Raw genomic sequence first — 21,035 nt, 5'->3', positions numbered from 1 at the left:
ACGGTAATTACGTAAGAACCCGGGTTTCCCGGTTTACTTACGTTTCCGTTATTAGTCCGCATACATCGGCCGCGTGTCCGACTTAGGTGGGGGGGGGCGAATAGCGATTAAATATCTCGAGGTAAAAAAAATGAAGCACAGAAAACCAAGTGACTACAAGAAAAACAAACAACTTGTCTTGGAAATTCCTGAAGATCCGTGCAAACATGTCATTCTAAAACTTGTTTCCATAAAGTTCACGGATAAATGTTTTTATTATTTTGAGTTAATCATTAAAAAAAATCTATCCCCGGAAACAAAAAAGAGATTTAAATACTTTTCAATGCTATAAAATACTGTTCACGCTAATAGTTTCGATGACAAATTTTGTAAATTTTTAGTATTTTCGTCGTAGTCTTGTCTACATTTATTGTTTAATTTACTTGGCATACTTCATGCAATTTTCCTGGTATATTTTTATATTTTTGTTGTTTTGTTCAGTGTTTGTATCAGACAGTATGTTACACCTTTTTCTGTATATTCTTTACTTGAAACTAGTAAATGTTAGTATATGAGATAAGTAAATGAGTAAGTGGCTAGCGTAGAATAATTTCTTCTGTAATATTCCTGGCTGTATATCTTGACCTTAGCTATCGCTGTGGTGCAACATTCAACAAATTCATAAACTAAACAACGTTACAAAAACTGAATAATGAGACGATCCCTTTAAATATTAAAGTATTTAATGTTACTACTATAGTGTATGATTCTTCTACACCAGAATAAAGTATTTCAACTACAATACACAAAAAAGTCAACATATATTAAAAGCTACATGATTTATTTATCATACTTTTCTCTCAATTAATTTTAGTCCTTCAATTTCATTCATACTTTGACTATATTTGTACATAATTATTTGGATCTGAAGATGCAAGGCGGAACACATTCAAAACGTCGTCCTCTACACTCGTGTTTCTACAACAGGCAGTTTAATCATGAATACTCTGCCTAAACAATCTATCAAAGAATATTTATACATATTTTATCACACATTCAAAACGTCGTCCTCTACACTCGTGTTTCTACAACAGGCAGTTTAATCATGAATACTCTGCCTAAACAATCTATCAAAAAATATTTATACATATTTTTATCACACACATTTAACAAAAATTACATAAAAATGTTCAGTCTCGAAAACAGTATATATGATACATATATATATATATATATATATACTCATGTGTATGTGTGAAATTTTGTGGAGCCATTAATGCTCAAATTATAAAATTTTATTCTATTTTTGAGTATTTCCACAACCACACCTGAATATAATTACCATGTGTAAAAACAATAATATTATTTTAAAAATACGAAGTCAAATCCTACCATGCCTAGACAGAACATAGTAACCGTTGCTGAACTTATTTAATTAAAATAAAGCTTTATTTAAAATAACGGCATCGCAAGAGACGTTAAAACATTTTTTTTTATTATCATTGAAATCTCGTCCACTAACGACGAAAATAGTCAAATTATCACTAGTAAATATCCATATATATATAAACAAAAAATCAGTGAATCATTTCCCAGACATGGTATGCCGTGCTACCACTATAATAATTTATATTCTTACATTTGATATATTCTATACTGTCATTATACTGCGATAGCTTTCGGAGCTTAACAACCTGTTTTAAAACATTTTGAAAGATAGTGTCTTGGTATTATTAGACAGTACAAAGAGAATATTTTTAAATTTCAAACAACGCAGAAGGCTATCACAATCTTTTTTATCTAGTGGTTTTGTAGCAAGAATTCAAAAACTCAACTCTCTCTTTGCTCCAAGCTGTTTGTGTCAACCGTGATTTTGATATAATTCTCTATCGCAATTTCCTCCAGGTCTTCAATCATATATATACTATTGGATTCTTAAAAGTTTGGTTGCGTTACAACAGATGAATTTAAAAACTAAGTCATGGTACTTTCGTGTAATTATTTCCGTTGCGATATGTACTCTCAAGGATGACCTATCAGAGAGTTTTTGCTATATTTTTGCGGTAACATTGAAGAACAGGTAACCAACCACACTACTTGACCCGCTATACCGCTTAGCTACACTAGTACATGTTAACTCTAGCCTCGTCACTCCCGGGCATCAGAATGAGCAGCGTGACGCATGAGGCTGTTCAATCGTGCTCACTAGCCCTACGAAACACACGCAAAGACCTGTAGCCGAGAGTAGGTGACTAGGAAGTGTATAGCAAATCTGAGCAGATAGCCCTCACGTTGCACAAGAAGTAAGACTGCCGCAGTGATTGGACTGATCTATTCTGCTGGTGGCTTTAAGGTAGCTGTAGTACTTACTAATATTCCTTCAATATCTGACAGTGCCGTAAATACTCTTTGATAATTTTGATACTGAGATAGAGAAAAACATTGTTTCCAGAATGTTTAATGTAACTTACGTTTAAGCTGAAATACTCGTACTGCAGCTCTTCACAAAACATTTAATAGAATAGTTTATGTAATTACAAGCTATATAAATATTTTTAAGAGTTGTTTGAAAATGGCTAAAAGCCTGTACAGAGCATGACGAGGGTTGAAAGGTCATGAGTCCTCAACCTTCCGTACCCTTTGACCTTCAGAAGTACATAGGCAGTAGCCTTATCTCACAGCATCCTCGTAACAGTAAGAAAGGAAGACAGACGGAAACAACAGAGTTTGGAAACAACTGTAGGACACGAAGAATCTCTGGTGGCATCAGCGTACCAGTTTGTACTTGCTGTGGAGGAGTACAGATCCAAAAGCCTAACTTTTCAAGGTTTCAGAATTATGCTTGGACAGGTATGCCACTCATCAGCGTGGCCAAAGGACACACAAGGAAACAACAACAACAGAGCAGCAAGATCAAATTCCAAAGATGGCCTTCTAACTTCACAGACACTGAGTATAATCAAAAACAAACACTGACTGGAAGTTCAGCTGTTAAATGTAATAGTATAGACAAAGAGACGACCGAAGAAGAATTGTCCTCCATGTCAAAACTAGCACTTCATGCCCAAGGGTCTCCCTTGATTTTATCTAATGAACACAAGGAAAAAGGTGAAAATAAAGGCAACTCGAACACGGGATCAAATACAATGAAAGGTAAACATTTCTACATAGGAAACGAACTCTACCTCCATCCACAGTATCACTGGGCCACAAATGATGCTAGGTTGGCTGGAATTAGTGGAACGTGCTCTGAAAATATTCAGTTTGATTTAAGATCAACACCTGTTGCAGTTGATGAAACAGGTTCTGTCAGTGGGGAATCTGATGTAAAATCTGAAACTGACTTAAACGACCCAACTCCACCTCAGCAGAGCGACAGCCTGAGTATTACTTCAGATTCTTCTGGTTCGTCTGAGAATAGTCTTCCAAGAATCATCAAACCTCGAAAACGCAGGAAGCGAGATAGAAAAATGAACGAGTTTAAAGATCAAAATGTTTCGGTAATTCTAACACTGAAGCCCTACCAACCGCTTTGTTTTCCTTATACGGAGGGAGTGAACAAAACTGGGAAGAATTTTATCCACAGAAATACCTTTCCTGGTCTTTGTTATTCATCAGAATCAGAACACGAGCTGGAAAGTGTCTTTGGGTCATTAACGATGACTCAGTCCTCTCTTTATCCATATTCTTCATCCCCACTTTGTTCATGTAAACGTTGTATTACCCTATCTCCTTTCCTAACCCCACCTCTCTCTCCACTTGGGAGTCCTGAAGAACTTACTGAAAAATCTTCTCAAGAGCCGATATGTGAAGTTTCCACTCGTATTGTTACCTCACCATGTGGAAGTAGGGATTTAGAGATAAAATTTTTGACCATCTCTAATACAAACAACCGGAAAAATGGATCAGAACACCGATTAGAAAACCCATCTACATCCAACTTGACGTCAGACACATCGCACTTCCATTCACTAGAACGTAAGTAGACTTTTTCTTTTATGTATTTTATAAAAGTTAGAGTTGTATGACTTAATACCTGAATAACGCCGACTGATTGTTAAATGGATGGAAATTAGTAGTATTTGATTTGTAAATGTTTTGTTTTTGTGTGTTAAGAATGTTAGAAACAACCCTGAAAAAGCTTAAAATGTGTGACAGTGAATGTGTAATAACATGCATTAAAACATAGTTCTCAACATCTATACAATACATGAATCTTTCTATAAGAAAATGTAAGACGACAAAATTTTCTCTCTTTTTCTAACTCTTAAACTTTTTCACCCCCAAACTCTGTTCTAATTCTCTCCCAACTGCAGAAGAGATTTTTAGCCTTCAATCTTGAAACTGGCTACTCTTTGCCTGTTAACTGATGTTTTTGTTTCCTTACTCATTATCTCAAGGTCACTCACTAAGAGCCTAATCTAGATGTTATCTTAATGTTTGATCGATTAACGAAACGGGAGCTTGAGGTCTCCCTTCTTGAAATCTGTTATTTCATCAAGATTTGGAAACGGTTGAAGTCAATTTTTGGAATAGTATTTGTGTGAAGTCAGCGACTTTAGACAGAAACCACTCTAAAACATATATATGTGATAACTAAGCTATAAACAAATATAAAATCTAATTCGGATCATTGAGCCATTGACAAAGAATCGGAAGTGAGCAAAACATAACAATCAGCTTAGAAATATACATTCCTACATAATTATATTATGTAGCTACATTATTTGTTTACAAAAATAATCAGTTATGTTTGTGCACACTATAATATGCTTATAGCAGTTTGATAACTATAGGGTACTGACGAAAACTTTCAAATCAAATAAAAAATATATCAAAATATTCAAATTGGACCTTTCATTAAAGGTCTTTGTAGACATTTTAAAAAATTATTTATTCGAAACTGACATCAAAACAGTCAAATAAAGTGGTGTACTATATGACAAATATATATATATATATATATATATCCATATATATAGAGAGAGAGATAGAGTTTTCACGTAAAGCTACACAAGGATTATCTGCGCATAGCCTTCTCTGATTCTCGACTTATAGTTTAGAGGAAGGGCAACCAGTGAACAGCACCCTCCAACATTTTGGGCTACTTCTGTCTGAACGAATAGTGGAATTTGCCCGTCACTCTTATAGCACATTCACGGTCCTAAAATGCAAAGTCCACTTTTTTGTGGTAGCGGTACGTGAACTCTGAATCCTTGAATCACTAGGGTAATCACTAGGCCACATTTGGCCCAACAAAAATACATAATAATAAGTACCTAAAAATTACACTTAAATTTGTAGAAGGTGGGGACATTTTACTAACAGTAGTGGTGCTGGTTTCAAGATATTCAGTATATATATATACTTTTCGTACATCAATTTTGTTCGTTTGAAAGCGCACTGTCTTCGATTCTTAAATCCCCCTGCTTAGGATTTCTAACACATTGCTAGAAATCCCTGAAAATCATTTTACAAAGTTATATTTTCCGGTAGAAAACTATGAAAACTCTCATTGTTTGTTAATTCTGTTAATTAAACAACCTCAAAGCCATCACAAGTGTGTGTGTGTGGGTGGGGGGGGGTGACCTGATATCAAGGTATGCATCATACTCTACACGATGTGATTTTTGTTGAATAAAGTAAAGACTACATTTCTTTCAATAGGAATAAATTACTACAATATAAATTCAATTTTTAAGCCCTTTAATTCAAAGAACAGCAGTGATCATAACTTTAGACCAAACTTGATAATTAAGTGCAGTTAAGCTAAACGTGAAATCTTGATACAAATAAACTATTTATTTATTTTCCGGTTGAAAAAAAAATTCTCAACTAATATCCGGATGTATATGTTTAATACCATCATAATGTTCCTGTTTTAACACAGTTTAGTGAACCCCCAACGCAGAGTTATCAATAAAAACAAAAAAAAAAGACTCTTAATAATGAGACAAAAACAGTTTTATGATTAACTGCTTTCCGTATGGCGACTATATGTTATATGGCTGCATGAGTTAAAGAGGCAAATAAGGCAGGTTAATCCACTACAACCAACATTATACACTATTACAGAGTCAGGTAGGAAGCAAAAGACTATCTTGATAATTACCTGAATGTACATAAAAACTAGCCCGGTAAGGGAGTTGGGGATTGACTCATGTGAGTTCGTACAGGAGTGCATGTGTTCTGTGGCATATGATTTAAACTACGCGGAAAATAGAGGTCAGGGCTGGTGATTATTTCACCACATATAGAGTGTGGCTATAGATGTAAAAGCCTGCATATATTCAACAATGCCAGGTAATGATGTTTTTTGTTCCGGTTTAACGGCTTCACATTCAACAATAAGATGTGTAGCCAGAGCGAAAGATTTACATCTGAAGAGAAGAAAGGTTTCCCATAGATCTTAAAGGTTAAACATTGTAGCTGAAAGTAAAAAAGACAGTTAACTGTACAGACGAATGTCTCAAAACATTAATGCTAGATAGCGAAATAAAGGATTTTAACCTGTTTTGAAGTCAAGAACGCACATTTCAAGATAAACGAAAAACACTGTTATAGAAAAGTTCTGTGATGGGAATTATGTTTCTCATACAATTCATCTTTTAGTTTAAATGCTTTCATGTTGTAACCGCATGTATTGTAAAGTCACGGACACGTTTCTAAAATAACCGAAACAAACACACAACAGTTATGTGAAAAACATAGTTTTTTCATTGTTGCTCCTCTTCCGAAGACTGAGCAATAAGTCTGGGGGCTTATAACGCTAGAAATCGGGTTTCGATACCTCCAATGGACAGCACACAGATAGCCCACTGTGTTGCTTTGTGCTTAACAACAAACAAAACTTCCGGTGTCAAAAATAGCATTCTTAAAGTATAATCTTGTAGAAGTTACGACGCTAATATATTTTCCACAAAACTTGACGCCCATCTGTAATTCTCTTTGGAGGACAGACTTAAAAGAGTTTGTTGGATTTATAAGTATCTTGGTAGTTCTTTATTCCAGTAGCATGACCAAAATCTTCTTTAATCTTAGTTGTTTATTCTTATGTCATTAACGCACGGCATAACGCAGTGACAAAAAACTGGGAGTAATTCGTCAAACCACATTTCAAGATAGACTTGGAAACAATAGTATTGTAAAATATTTTCAATATATACTTTACTCATTTAATAAATGGGATTTTGTTGGCGATACGGGGCTTATGACAAATAGTTTTACTGCACCATATTTGTTCTTGTAATTACTTCTGTTATTCGGCAAAAAATATAAATAAAAAGATATGCATATAACATTAAGCAATGCCCTGCTGTGCAAAATTACGTCTTACAACCGGGTTGACCACTATATTGGAAGAGCGTAACCTGACCTAGCAAGAAGTAAAGGAAAAAGTCACAGCTTTCTTTAGTAAAGGACACTTCGGGGCACATTTATGTTGTATGACGAGTGAGTTCCGTACAGGTACACGCTTGTCCAGCGACGTCTTCCTGGTTTCGTTTCTTCCTCACCTGAAAACCACGCCTGTTTCAAGGTGAGGTCAACGAACTCTACTTGCCTGACCTGGTCTTGGAGACTGTACCGTTAGCTCTTCTTTGTTCAGAAACACAACGGTATCGTGTCCCGCGCCTCAGGCTCTTTCAGACGCCAACTGGGGGTAGGGGGTTACATACTCCACAATTTATTGAACGTGTAAGTATATGCTGACACCTACCTAACGATTTATTATTGTTTCTTATTACTCGCGTTTAGTGTTTTGGGAAGCAAATTCTCGGCTCCACCCAAAGACCGTTATGGATCTTTACCTTGAACGAGTTTGAAAGACATACTCATTAACAAATAAAGTTTATGAAATACGTAAAGTTCAACTTGCATTTTATTGTATATTTCCTTTTCATATATGTTTATTTATCTTGCTGTGTACTTTTAACATTATTTGCAGAAACACACCACAAGATATATATTTTTTTTAAATTGAAGTTAATGGCTTACCTTTCTAAGTACAAACAAATTATTACAACACTAATCAAAATTACAAGTTTTGTAACAAAACATCTAGTAAGAAATCAGAAGTAGTTTTAACCTAAAAATTGTCTATGCGTTTTTTAAATAACATTTAGGGATGTACGTACCAGTTGCAACATTAATTTTACGGAAGTAAGCGAGGTCCATTTTAAAATATGATTACATATTTCTTTTCTCAAAATTGGTATTCTTGTTATAGGTAATCTGCGTTTAAAAAAATACTTTTGGCAATTTAATGTTTAATCTGCAGTTACATAGTAGAAGCTCACTCAAGAAAATATATTAACGTTTTTGTTTTGAACTTAAATGCTGTCTAATAATGCCTATATTCAAATCTAAAGCTTATTCAAGTATGAAGTGTTAGAAAATACGTTTCAATTCAATAAGAAACTTATAATACATTGATTTGGCTCTGATACTTATTTTTTTGTGGGAGATTTAAATTGATTGAAAATGACCTAGTTTAAAAATAATATTCAGGTGTGTTGTGGTATAGAACTCTTTTTACATGCATGTCATACTGTTCTTCAGACAAAAAGAAATGCTTGTTTTAGCAAGCGGCAGGAAAGCAAACTGGAATAGACAAAATTAGCCACTAGCTCTTGTTTTTACAATGTATTGAGCATAAGCAGCAAGTAAAGGACCTTTCAAACGAGTTACGTTATTAATAGTAAACTGATACAGTTATACGTGAAACTGGAATAACATGAACTGAATAGGAAACTCCACCTCAAAGCTTTGGTTAATCTAAAAGTATGACATTTAAAATGTCTGTTGTTTTGTGTTAGCACAGAGCTTCATAATAGGCTACCTGAGCAGTGGCACTATAGGGATCGACCCCCTACTTCTAGCCACTGAGGACCACATTTGTAATGCTTCTTCCACACGAATGGTTTAAGCGTCTAATTGAAGCATGTCAAGACTACTAAACTGAGTTTATTGGAAAGAAACGCTTATTACATAAAATATTAATTAGACCACATGGTTCTTGGAGTATGAAATTCAATCATAATGCGAATAAAAGTTTTTTGTTTAGATTTAATATGAAGGTATGACTGGTAAGTACTGGTAAACTTGACCGTATGCCAACATCCCAACTCAACTAAGCAACTAATTTTCTAAGATGCAATAAGCTCAACAACAACACGTTTAAAAGTGAGAACAACGAAGAACCCAATTAACTACACTTAATAAACGCATTCCGTCGCCCTGGCACGAACGCAAAACCACGATATCGTTAAACTTCTGCGACGACCCTTTATTTCTATAGAAAAAATTAATAACATGGCGTCACGCCATTGAGGCTACCCGTTTAACATCAAAACCTGGAGTAGAATGAATTCTTCATGATTATGTTTTACGAATTAAACTATTATTCTGTATAAAAATAAAATAATTATTCTATTTTGTAGTACTTTGTGCCCCGAAACACACGTCTAATACAAACAAAAATGATTAATACTAACGCATTAAGCAAAATTATAGAAACAACGCCAAACAACAGCGAATTTGCCTGGAAATAAAACGTCACAATGATACATTTATGATTATAAAGTGACGTATCTCCCAGTTGAATGTACTATCTATATTAAGTTGTCTATGAATTATAATGCAACAAATAAGCGCCAAGGTATAATTCCCCATTTCCAGCAAAATCGACAAATGTGTGTCACTTCTGGATGGGAATATTGTCAATTAAATTGGACCACAATGAAAGGTGTATCTCAGTCACTAAAATGGCCTTATTTCCGCAAATGTTTTCTCGCTTTTGTATCTCTTGCTATTGTTGTTGGACTGGAGATCTATGAATAATGTTGTTGTTTTTTGTTTTGTATATGTTTTTTTTTTTAAGGAAGGTGTGTTCCAGAAAATTACTTATCAGTGAATTGGTTTATGCTATCGTTAATATATTATAGTACGTTTATAACTGCGAAATCAAAACTGGAGTTGCAGTATACAGAATCCTTAAAAGTTAAGTATGTTTTTCTATCAAATAAACTTTCCGTACTTTTGGTGCGAAGAAAAAATAAAGTATGAAAATCAATCAAAATTGGAGATGTTATATATCAGGTATGTGTTAATGGATTGCCTTAAAGTTTAGTATGTGAAGTATGAGCCTAGTAAAGCACATTCGCTGAAAATATGTGTTAGTTTGGATTATCACAGTCCGAGACACAGAAGGTGGAAAATCGCTAAACTATCACTTTTGTTAATAATACACATTGTGTCTTGTAGCGGGTTGTTTTTGGTCGCATGACACACTACTATATGTCTTGGTCCATCTGGTGTACGAGGATAACGGCTTCCCGATGCTCGTCTCATCAGTGTGATCGCGCAGAAATCCATAGGACCTGCTTTCGGCAACTTGACCGGTATGTCTTCATGTGGAATACCATGAATATTTATTTCATTCTCCATCTTCTTGAGGTGTGCAATGATTGAACGGATATATCTTGGAAGCAACTTGTGTGCACGTGACTTATGTCACTTTTGCCATACTGTTGCCTGGATACTTTTTGCTAGTGACCTGTGTGTTCGTGGATTCTCAACTGTTATAAGACTCAAATTAAAATCTGTTTAATATAACTCCCTAACCCTCTATATTTCGAGAGTGAGTGATATATTTGTATGTGTGCTTTCGAATCGGTGCTCACTTTAAGCAGTGGATGCGTTATAAGATTGAGAGTCACTATCTTAAGCGTGGAAGGGAGCATTCTCTCTGATCAGTAATTTAAAGTTACGGACGGTGGCAGGTAACCTTATTGGTTTTGCCATAAATACATGATATAAGTGTGCGTGTTTTTAGTTTTCTTCCGTAAATCTATTTTATTCGGGTTCATGATAATCATAAGATCAAGAAGGCAGTGAAGAGTAGGATGTCACTTATAAAAGCCTGCTTAAGATATAACCTCAGTCTTCTAGTTTGCTAACGGTATCTTCTCAGTGCAATTGCTCTCCTGTTTTAATCCCAAATCACTGAACCTATTATAGCTCTTTGACAAGATCGACAACAACAAATCGAAATAAAAAGGTAAAATTCGTTTCATAAAAACAGAATAAAAAAGAGTAGCGCAAAACCTCAATAAATTATTAGATGTTGTCAAAATAAATTGTTCATTGAGAACATATCTACGGATGTATTTTGTGAAAGAAAAATATACAGGATGTAATTAACTGTTCTGACAAACAAACCAAAAGATAGGCTTTCGTACTGAAGCCAATAATACATCGTTAGTAAGTGTATAGTGTTCAGTGCATAAGCGAATATAAATAACTTCCTAGATGTGAAAGATTACGCTTGTTATAAAAACTGTATACAATATTAGAATAAAAATATCATAAAATAGGCTATGGTAATGCCATAATTTGAGTAATGTTTTTTATATTTACTACATATTAACATAAAGTCAGCCATAGTCAAACCACAAGGCTTGCCTATCTTTGAAAGTTATAACTACTGAACAAAACAGTTATGTATCCTATATATAAACAGGATATTTATTACGTGTGTAGTTTAGCAATTTGTAAACTATCCACAAGTCACCATTACCTGAACAACAACAATTGTTTTAGTGTTTGAATATGGTCAAAAGCTTTAAAGCACTCCGAAATAATACTATACTAGGATCTTTATTAAATATGTGTTTGGACCATTTTTTTGCTTTGAAAGAATCTTTGTCCAGTTAGCTGGAAATGCAAAACTGTGGAGTAAACACAATTGGTAAAAACGATCTGGTACATTAAATGGTATTATCCATTCTATAGGAATCAAAGGACCCAACCTCTATCACGATAACGTTTCTCAGATCATTACAGCACCTCAACATCCTACACTGGTAAAACTGCACAAGTCAGGTCAAATGTCTTTTTTGCTTTTCTCCATATTTTATTCAACCGTCAGAATAGACCACAACGTACGCTTCTAGTCATTCATTGTTCACAATATGCACTCTTAGCACCAGTTAAACCACGCTTTCTTGTTTGTATTTGAAGTAAATGGTTTTTTTGGCTGCAATATAGACGTTTTGATAATGTCCTTCGGGGTGGCATTATTGGAGGAAGTCGGATTGTTATCATTGATAAAAGTAGCTTCTGTTACACGTACAAGCCTGACCAATAATTTTTTTTTCCTTCACCAGAAGTTGGCACAGTTTTCCAACTGAAAACTTTTATCTATTCTCTTGTCACTGTTGATGAGTTCTGATGAGAGTCAGCCAAAGAAATACGTGTTTTGCCATTGATGCTCTTGCTAAATGAAAACTACTATCATACTTCTTTGAAAATAAAAGATCCATACTATAAACTGTTTTGTACTAATTATGAATGAATAAATCTCTGCATTTTTAGCCTCAATGAATTATCTGGAACATCGTATTATCAAACAATTTTTCATATGCACGTAAATTGACGTTTTACAAATTTGTGGGGGAGAAATTATAATAAAGTAGCCAATTAGGTAATGGGCATTGAAGCGCTACCTTGTTGCACAGAAAGAAATAAGAAGTGAAAGAACCATATAAGACAAAACAAACTTAAGCAACAAACACCTATACATATATATATGTAAATACATTTTTAAACGATTGTCTACGTGTATATTTATTTCTGTTCTTTAATCGTATGTATGAATCATATCCAAGATAACGAACCAAATTTTAAAATTCTCATAATTTATTTTCTTGTTTCAGTTTCTAACAAATCTAAACATTAAAGACGTTGATTTGGGGTAGATATTTCTTTTGTTACATTAGCATGTGCAAAGTGTTGAGTTGTTTTGGGGATTTTTCCGGTCAAGGTACTGAACAGGAAAACATTTTATAAATTGAAGCTCAACAAAGCGGTAAGCCTACTTTTTTAAACACCCTTAATGAAGTTGAGTAAGTCAGGATCTTAAAGTCCTCAATGACGAGACCACATGATTTTACCAGCTGAATATAATATTTCCTTTAATCTGTTATCTTCAGATTAAACTGATCAAATGATGTCATGATACTCATATGTTCCTTGAAATGGTTAAAGGAACTAATCTAAAACTGAATGTCAATCTTCAAATACAGAGTCTGCAACATGAACATTTATATTCATTTTCCAATGATGTCAGATAATAATAAAAATTTTCATCGTTCAGTTTCAACATGTTTCAACGAACTATGCCAAGCCAAAGACATGGGTCGAAGAAGCCTGCAAACGATAACAAAACGTATACTGTAAGCAATCAAAACCATCGAAATAATTATACCACAAATGTACGATACCCGTTTAACTTTTTCCACGCCACTAGATATTTGAGAACAAATCTACTTTAACAGCTTCAAAGTGATAAGTTCTCTTGTGAAAGTAGAACGTGAGAGTAGGGCACAGTCATTGGGATGCCCTCGAAAAACAGAAAAGTTAATCTTATCTACTTGGTACTAACTGTCACAGGAAAAGCAGCTGCACTATGGGTTTTATACCCACATAACGTGATCTCTAAACGTTTGTGTAAGAGCTCTCTAACGACTTGATTTCACCTATTTTTTGCACTTATTAATTTTACACTTTTCTGTCATTTTGCTTCACCAAAATATGTTTCTCCTTCAGTCGCGTTCTATTTTATAAAAATAAGATTGTTCATATTTTAAACTTAAATTATACAGCTTTCATCCCAAACTTGTTACCTACAAGGGACAAGCACGGTATATTTTCTAGACTACTACGATGAGGCATGCTCCCCAGTGGCACAGCGGTATGTCTGCGGACTTACAACGCTAGAATCCGGGTTTCGATACCCGTGGTGGGCAGAGCATAGATAGCCCATTGTGTAGCTTTGTGCTTAATTACAAACAAACGATGAGGCCTACCGATTCTGTTTCCAAGAGATTATTTTTCAGAAGCATTTCGCAACTTATAAGTTTTAAAACAAGGCCTAACATGCACACATCTCTTTCGAATATTTCAACTGTGTTTGTTTGTTGAATTTCGCGCAAACCTACTCGAGGTCTATCTGTGCTAGCCGCCCCTAATTTTAAAGTGATAGACTACAAGGTAAGAGGCTAGTCTACACCACCCACCAACTCTTGAACTACTCTTTAAGCAACGAATAGTGGGATTCACCATAACATTATAATGTCCCCACATCTAAAAGGGCGAGCATGTTCGGTTATGGGATTCAATCCCACAGCCCACAAATTACGAGTCGAGTGTTCTAACTACCAAGCCATGCCAGACCCTGTATTAGGTTTAGTAATATGAATAAATTACAATTCTTTTCGATTTCTTTCTTTCTAGATAAACCTGGTGGGAAAAATCAAATCTATACTAACAGTTCATGTATCTGTTTCTTTATTCATGACTTCTTATACTTTGTACAAACTCGAAATTATCTTAAGTTTAGTAATCTTTAACGTAACAGTTTTCAAACATAATTTCAAACTCAGCACTCATCAAAAATACATATACATGTTCTTAACTCTAGCAGCCGCTCAATCCTATCAGTTTTAGCTTTAACTAAGAGTTCTTGAAAACCTCATTGCGATTTTCCTCAAACGACGTAGTTATTCTCAATATCAGCCATCATCAAGTTGAAAATGTCTAATGGTAAACAGTGAACCGTCCAGAATACTGCTACGATGTAAAAAAAATAAATAAAGCATTTGCTTTCTTTGAATAACTTGATATTCTACATTACGAGTTCCTACACAAAAATTGATTAAAAACTGCCCATTAAATCTAGCTTGAATTTAAGAACTTGTAAGCAATTATAAAACGATGCCTAAATTCTTTATGAAAAAGACTCTTTCTGTCAGTGAATGTATAAGATGAATTACAGCAACGAAGATCAGGCAAGAAGGAAACTACATTTTTAATCACGTTGACTCTGGAACGTGACAAACCAAATGTGGCAAAACCAATAAACTAAAATTAGGAAAACCTAGTCTTTATAAAAACGCAAAAACACGACAACCTGAATGTTTCTGGAAGGTTTATTTTATTTTATTTTAAGGGGGTGAGTTGAATAGATCTTTCTAACGAAAGTCTGCTTACAGTTTGTTAAAGAAAATTACAAATGTATTTTAATAAATAATATTGTAAAATAGGAATAGTAAATACAGAGCAGAGTAAACAAGTTAAGTGGTTTTAGAGAGAAGAAAATATTATCACAACAGGCACTTAGCTTATTGGTTCATAGTGTATGCAGACACAAACGTTCATAACAACAATAATATTTTGATTATTCCTCCAACTTTGTATAAATTTGTCTTTTGTTTAAATTTGGCTTCAGCTTATTCAAAGATTCATCGTTTCAATCATCCAACTAAAAGTTGTGAGCACTAAAGCTGTATTAATTTGTAAGGGAGAGTTTGAAACACTTAAACTGTTAATCACGCTTCTTCTCTTCATGATCACATATGACGTGTGAACATTTCCTACCTTGCACGTATGACACTTGAGTAAAGAAGCACATTATGCTAATATAATAATAGGTAGGCAAACAACGAAACATGTTGCATGTTTTACCATCAATAAAACTTTTCCTTATGCTTATAAATCGTTATTTGCTTACCTGTTATTGCACGTATGACATTACAAACTGTTGTTTTTATAATGAATTTATTGAAATAAACAAACCCCAAAATAACGATTTAAATCTTTTTTTTCTAGGGAACTAAAAATATTGTTTTGTCTTTGCACATAAATTAAGACAGGTAAAAAACCTAGATAAACTCCACATTATTATCAAAAATTATATACCTCTAGGTATATGAAAACATAAAAATATAAAATATCTTTTTAGTCCTCAGATCATGCATTTAAGTTGAAATCCACATAACCTAATTTGGGAAATAACTTAATCAAATTACAGACATGAATATTATGAGAAGAAGGCTTATGTTCGTTGACAAAGGGTGTTTGTTTGTTTGAAGTTAAGCACAAAGCTACACAATGGGCTATCTGTGCTCTGCCCACCACGGGTATCGAAACCCGGTTTCTAGCGTTGTAAGTCTGCAGACATTCCGCTGTGCCACTGGGGAGTGACAAAGGGTGAACCCAGTCATCTAGCTATCTTAGTAAATCATTTGTGTAAGTTTAAAGGTAACAGTTAAAATAGCATAAAATATGCTGGCAGAAGCATCGGTAAAGGAATCTAAGCCAAAAAAAAACAAAACAGGATCAATTTGTAATGCCTTTTATTATTAGAATCTTGTAGTTTAATGCTCAAATTAGAGAAAAAGATTGCAGTTTTATTGATGAATAAAGGTTGAATTTATCAAAAAACACGTTCTTGCGTTCATTAACTTCATATATACATATAGTAATCAATAAAAGCTGTCAATAGGTAGCTTAATATGGTTTCCCTTTCAGTATTAACTGAAACACGTGGTTATCTAAATTAAATCGTGATTAATATATTTTAATGGATATCACGTTTTTAAGGACCGAAATCTGAGGCTACAACTAAACAGGTTTGGGCAAAATGGTGTCGTGTGTTTTCTTATGCCGTTTAGTCTCAAGTTCTCAGTGTTGTAGGTTTTGTCCAGGTAAGAAAGCCGCCATTTTCAAGGCCAACAAAACTATTATTTTATACGTGACATGGAGCAGAGAAAGTGTGATGTTATTCATTACTGCAGAAAACACATTTGGCGACTTGCCAAACTTCACAAATTCAGACAAATCTCCGCAGGAAAACGCCTGGTACAGTGTGCTCCATCCCTACTCCGACCTCTACATTTTACAATATATGGTGTACATACGCAAGGTTGTGGTGTAGGTGAAGTAGTCTCTCCCCTGCTGCTCAGAGCATGATTTTATAGTCAGCCTTGTAGCTGTTAACACCGAAGTTGTTATCATATACACTTAACTGATTATCTCATGAAATCTGTAGGGTTTTTTTTTCTAGTTATATTTCCACAAACTCTTGCGAGGGTTAGCTGCATAGCCGTTCCTAATTTTTGAAGTGATACATCAGAATGAAAACAGGTAGTCAACACTACCTACCGTCAACTATTGGACTACTTCTTGTCAGACCAAATAGCGGGATTTGACCATCATTATTATAGTGCACATACGGCTCCAAAGTGCAGAGTACGATTTAAATAAATGTTTGTGTGTGTGTGTACAGTAAGGAACTCCAGCTACACAGTTCGGCACGCTAACTACTCGGCCTATCTGACAAAATTTAACTGAATCATTCCAAGTGAGAGTCAGCATTATGGTAGTAACAAAGTACTTTAACATAAAACATGATTTTGAGTGTAAAAAAATCTATTCTCATGGAAATCACATAAACTACATGTGCTTTTTTATTTCCCAGATCGTCCACCTCAAATGATAACTTATGGTATTATTCTCTTGGGCAGTGACTTGTAGTTGCAAAAGAATGATCTTAAATGCTATTTTTCACTCCTCTAATTTAGAAAATAAACGTACAATTTAAGAAGAATGTGGAAAAAGCCTTACTGTTTTCGTGATTTTTTTTATTACAAACATTTCACCCATTGGTTTTTATTGGTTTCCCAGCTTTCGGCATTTAAACCACAACTTTTACTCTTATAATGCACAGGTAAAAGGTTTAAAAAAAACAATAAACTTTTATCTCAAGGGATATTGTCAGTTATTTCTTCATTTTCCTTATCCAGAGAGAAGTTAATACTTTCCCAGAGCAGTTCATCTGTTGGGTCGTTTCTCTTTTAACCACTCTTCACAATCATGAACTCTCATAAATGTTTTTACGAGCTGATTGGCCTTCTTATCACTACCACATTGCTGCTGCTCACCCCCCCCCCCCGCTGTTCTTACTTGCACTGAAAGTGCCAGTTCCTTTGCAACGTACCCTTGAGCAGCTTATAACCTCTGCTGAGACTGACCATATCCCGAACATTTATTGTATGTATCACAAGCCAGCTCTATCGCGAAATACAGCAAACGTTTTCATCTCTTCTCGTCCAATCTACAGGGTTATCGTATCTCCCATGACTTTTCAATCATTCTATATTATACAGGCTTACAACGAACAACCCCCCCCCCCCCAGTGGCACAGCAGTATGTCTGCGGACTTACAACGCTAGAATTCGGGTTTCGATACCCGTGATGGGCAGAGTACAAATAACCCATTGTGTAGGTTTGTGCTTGATGACAAACAAATAAACAATACAACGAACAACCCAAAATTTGTCAAAAGTCATTGATGGCATCAAGTTCAAAATTCTACCACTTCTCACTTTTGGCATGAGGTCAAATTACTCATGGGCCATGGGTGTTCACCTTAATATCCAGTTCTTGTGGACCATTTAGTATCTGTTTTCTATGTCTCTCTAAAAAAGGCTACTATTCTTGTTTTTGGTATAAAAACTGTTTGAGAAACCTCATCGTCATCCAATGGACCATCCAAACTATGATGACATCTTTTCACTCGCAGCTCACTTACTTCCAGAACTTCTTCCCTTTATGGCACATCGTTTTAAAGAATGTACCTTTAAACGAACCCATCACTGTTTGAGATATACTACTAGCATTGAAGGTTTGTTTATTTGTTTGAATTTCGCGACAAATTTACTCGAGGGCTATCTGTAATAGTCGTTTCTAATTTTGAAGTGATAGACTAGAAGGAAGACAGCTAGTCAAAACCACTAACTGCCAATTCTTGGGCTACTTTAATCGAATAGTAGGACCTTCACCCTTATAATAGACTATGGAACCATGCTTTGAAAGGCCGCCATAATACTGTCTTGGATTTTGATGGTGTCCTTTATTGTTTCCCCCCCAGTGGCACAGCGGCATGTCTGCGGACTTACAAAGCTAGAAACTGGGTTTCGATACCCATGGTGGACAGAGCACAGATAGCCCTTTGTGTAGCTTTGTGCAAACTGCAAACAAACTAACAAACTATTCTCTATATTCTCCACATCGCATTTATGCCTCATTCTCAGTTCTCTCTTCACTGTTCCCAATACGCTGACGATACTGCTTTAGTAACTACTTGTCCAATCATTGTCGCTCTTAACAAAGTCCTTTAGGTTGAAATAAATAACATTCTTGACTGGTACCGTTATCTTTCTCTTAATACAAACAAAACAGTGTCATTATCTTTGGTCCCAAATATCATAATTACTATCCTTGTCGCAAACCGTTCCTCTTTAATACTACCAGAAATATAGTTCCCATCCAGCTATCTGATACTGTCAAAGACTTGGGGTTATTTCTGATAAGCACCTCAAACGTCAACTTTTCAGTAAAACGTTATTCGACATCTTCAACTCACCTCCCCTAGTTTTGCACAGAAACCTTCTCGAGGTTTGAATACTCCATTGCTTTTCTACACATTAAAACTATTTATATGATCCTGTCTGAGGTATGAGCATACAGCTTGGATTTCTGCTCTCTTTCTGTTATGATCAACTTCAGATTTGGAGCCTTTCATATTAAATTACCTAGTGTAACTAAGGGTCTTTCTGATCGCATTCGTTCACATGTGTATTTCACCATTACAACATCTTTATAAACTTACTACATGATAGTGTTTATCTCCTGAGCACCTTATCAATTCGTACTTCGTATCTCTTCTGGAAATGCCCCTGATTATAATGTTCTGCCTTCATGGAAGACTTCATCATTATCCTTCCTAAAATGGGTTTTACTTTTATCATCTGACGACCACATTCGATATTTCCCGTACCTTCGCCTCCTGTACTCTCTTTCATTGCTTACATTGTAACCAACTCCCTTTTCATAATTCGTTTTTTTTACCCAGTCATTGTATATGCATCTGTCCATTATTTATACTCTCTTATGACTGAAAATAGGGTGTAACCATTTGATGGCCTGCCAACCTTCTGGTTGGAAAGAAATAACGATTTAAAAAAAAACAAATTTTGTCTTTCATCTTCCAGCCCAACTGCTGATTTTGGTAGTAAACGCAAAGCATCTTGGGCAGTGATTTTTGAAATGCTAGATCTGAAATGCTATTCTTACACACCTCTAATTTATAATCTGAAATAGACAAATTAAATGGAATGTACGAAACTCATGAAACTTACGCGACTTTTAGTGTAAATGTTTGCCTATAGATTGTTGATTAATAATTAATGTAAATAATTTAGGTATGCATCATCTACACATTTTTTAAAATACTTATAATAAAATACTTTAGTTTTTGAATTTTTCGTATAAAACCCTTCAAGTCTCCCAGTGGTACAGCGGTATATTTGCGTACTAATACTGCTAGAAACCGGGTTTCGATACCCGAAGTAGGCAGGACACAGATTGTCCATTGTGTAGCTGTGTGCTTGACTACAAACAAACAAAACCCTTCAAGAAAATTTGGTGCCATAAAATGACAAGGGTTAGTAACAACTAACAAAATTAGCGTAATATATGTAATTCTTTATTTCTTCATTAAATTCTCGACATTTTGTTGCTCTATGGTATAAATAAACACACAAAATATGTTGACGTAATCAATTTTTGTTCTCCGTATTTACAAAAAGTTTTACATTAATGAAAAAAAAATGTATGTAAATCATATCAAATATTTCTGGCCTTAAAGTTGCGCATAAGTGACTTCTTAGCCTAGAACAGGTACAGAATAATCGAATATTTTTGCCCCTCAGTGGCACAATGGTATGTCGTGGACAAAGCTAGAAACCGGGTTTCGATACTCGTAGTGGGCAGAGCACAGATAACCCATTGTGTAGATTTGTGCTTTACTTCAAACAAATAAACAAACCAATATTTCTACCAACGCTCTTGGTGACTCAGCGGTAATTCGATACCTCCTGTGTACTTTTGTACCCATCAACAAACAAAGACAAACACACATCTACCAAAAATAAAACAAATACAAAAATAATTCAATATTAATTCCTATACAACTTCAAAACAATAAACTGTGTGCAAAGCGTACAAGTGTATATAATTATAAAATTATCTGTTGTGTTTGTATTGTTAGTCACACTGCTTTCTGTATATATCTAGGGTCCATATGTATCCATTGTTTCATTTCAAGCAAAATGGGATCACCATAAGCTGCATCTAACCGGCCCGGCATGGCC

General features: G+C 34.8%; 1 protein-coding gene across 1 annotated transcript in view; it reads left to right on the top strand.

Annotated features, from left to right (window-relative positions):
* Positions 1-2,263: 2,263 nt before the first annotated feature.
* The window catches only part of LOC106478664, a 53,372-nt gene continuing 34,600 nt past the window's right edge, over positions 2,264-21,035 (top strand). The window contains exon 1 of the mRNA XM_013939219.2: positions 2,264-3,957. Within this exon, the coding sequence (XP_013794673.1) occupies positions 2,595-3,957 (1,363 nt within the window). The 5' untranslated portion in view covers positions 2,264-2,594. The remainder of the gene's footprint in view (positions 3,958-21,035) is intronic.

The sequence above is a fragment of the Limulus polyphemus genome, unplaced genomic scaffold, assembly GCF_000517525.1.
Source record: "Limulus polyphemus unplaced genomic scaffold, Limulus_polyphemus-2.1.2 Scaffold239, whole genome shotgun sequence".
In the NCBI taxonomy this organism is placed as follows: Eukaryota; Metazoa; Arthropoda; class Merostomata; order Xiphosura; family Limulidae; genus Limulus; species Limulus polyphemus.
The sequence above is the reverse complement of the archived record's forward strand: the minus strand, read 5'-3'. Positions and strand labels throughout refer to the sequence as shown.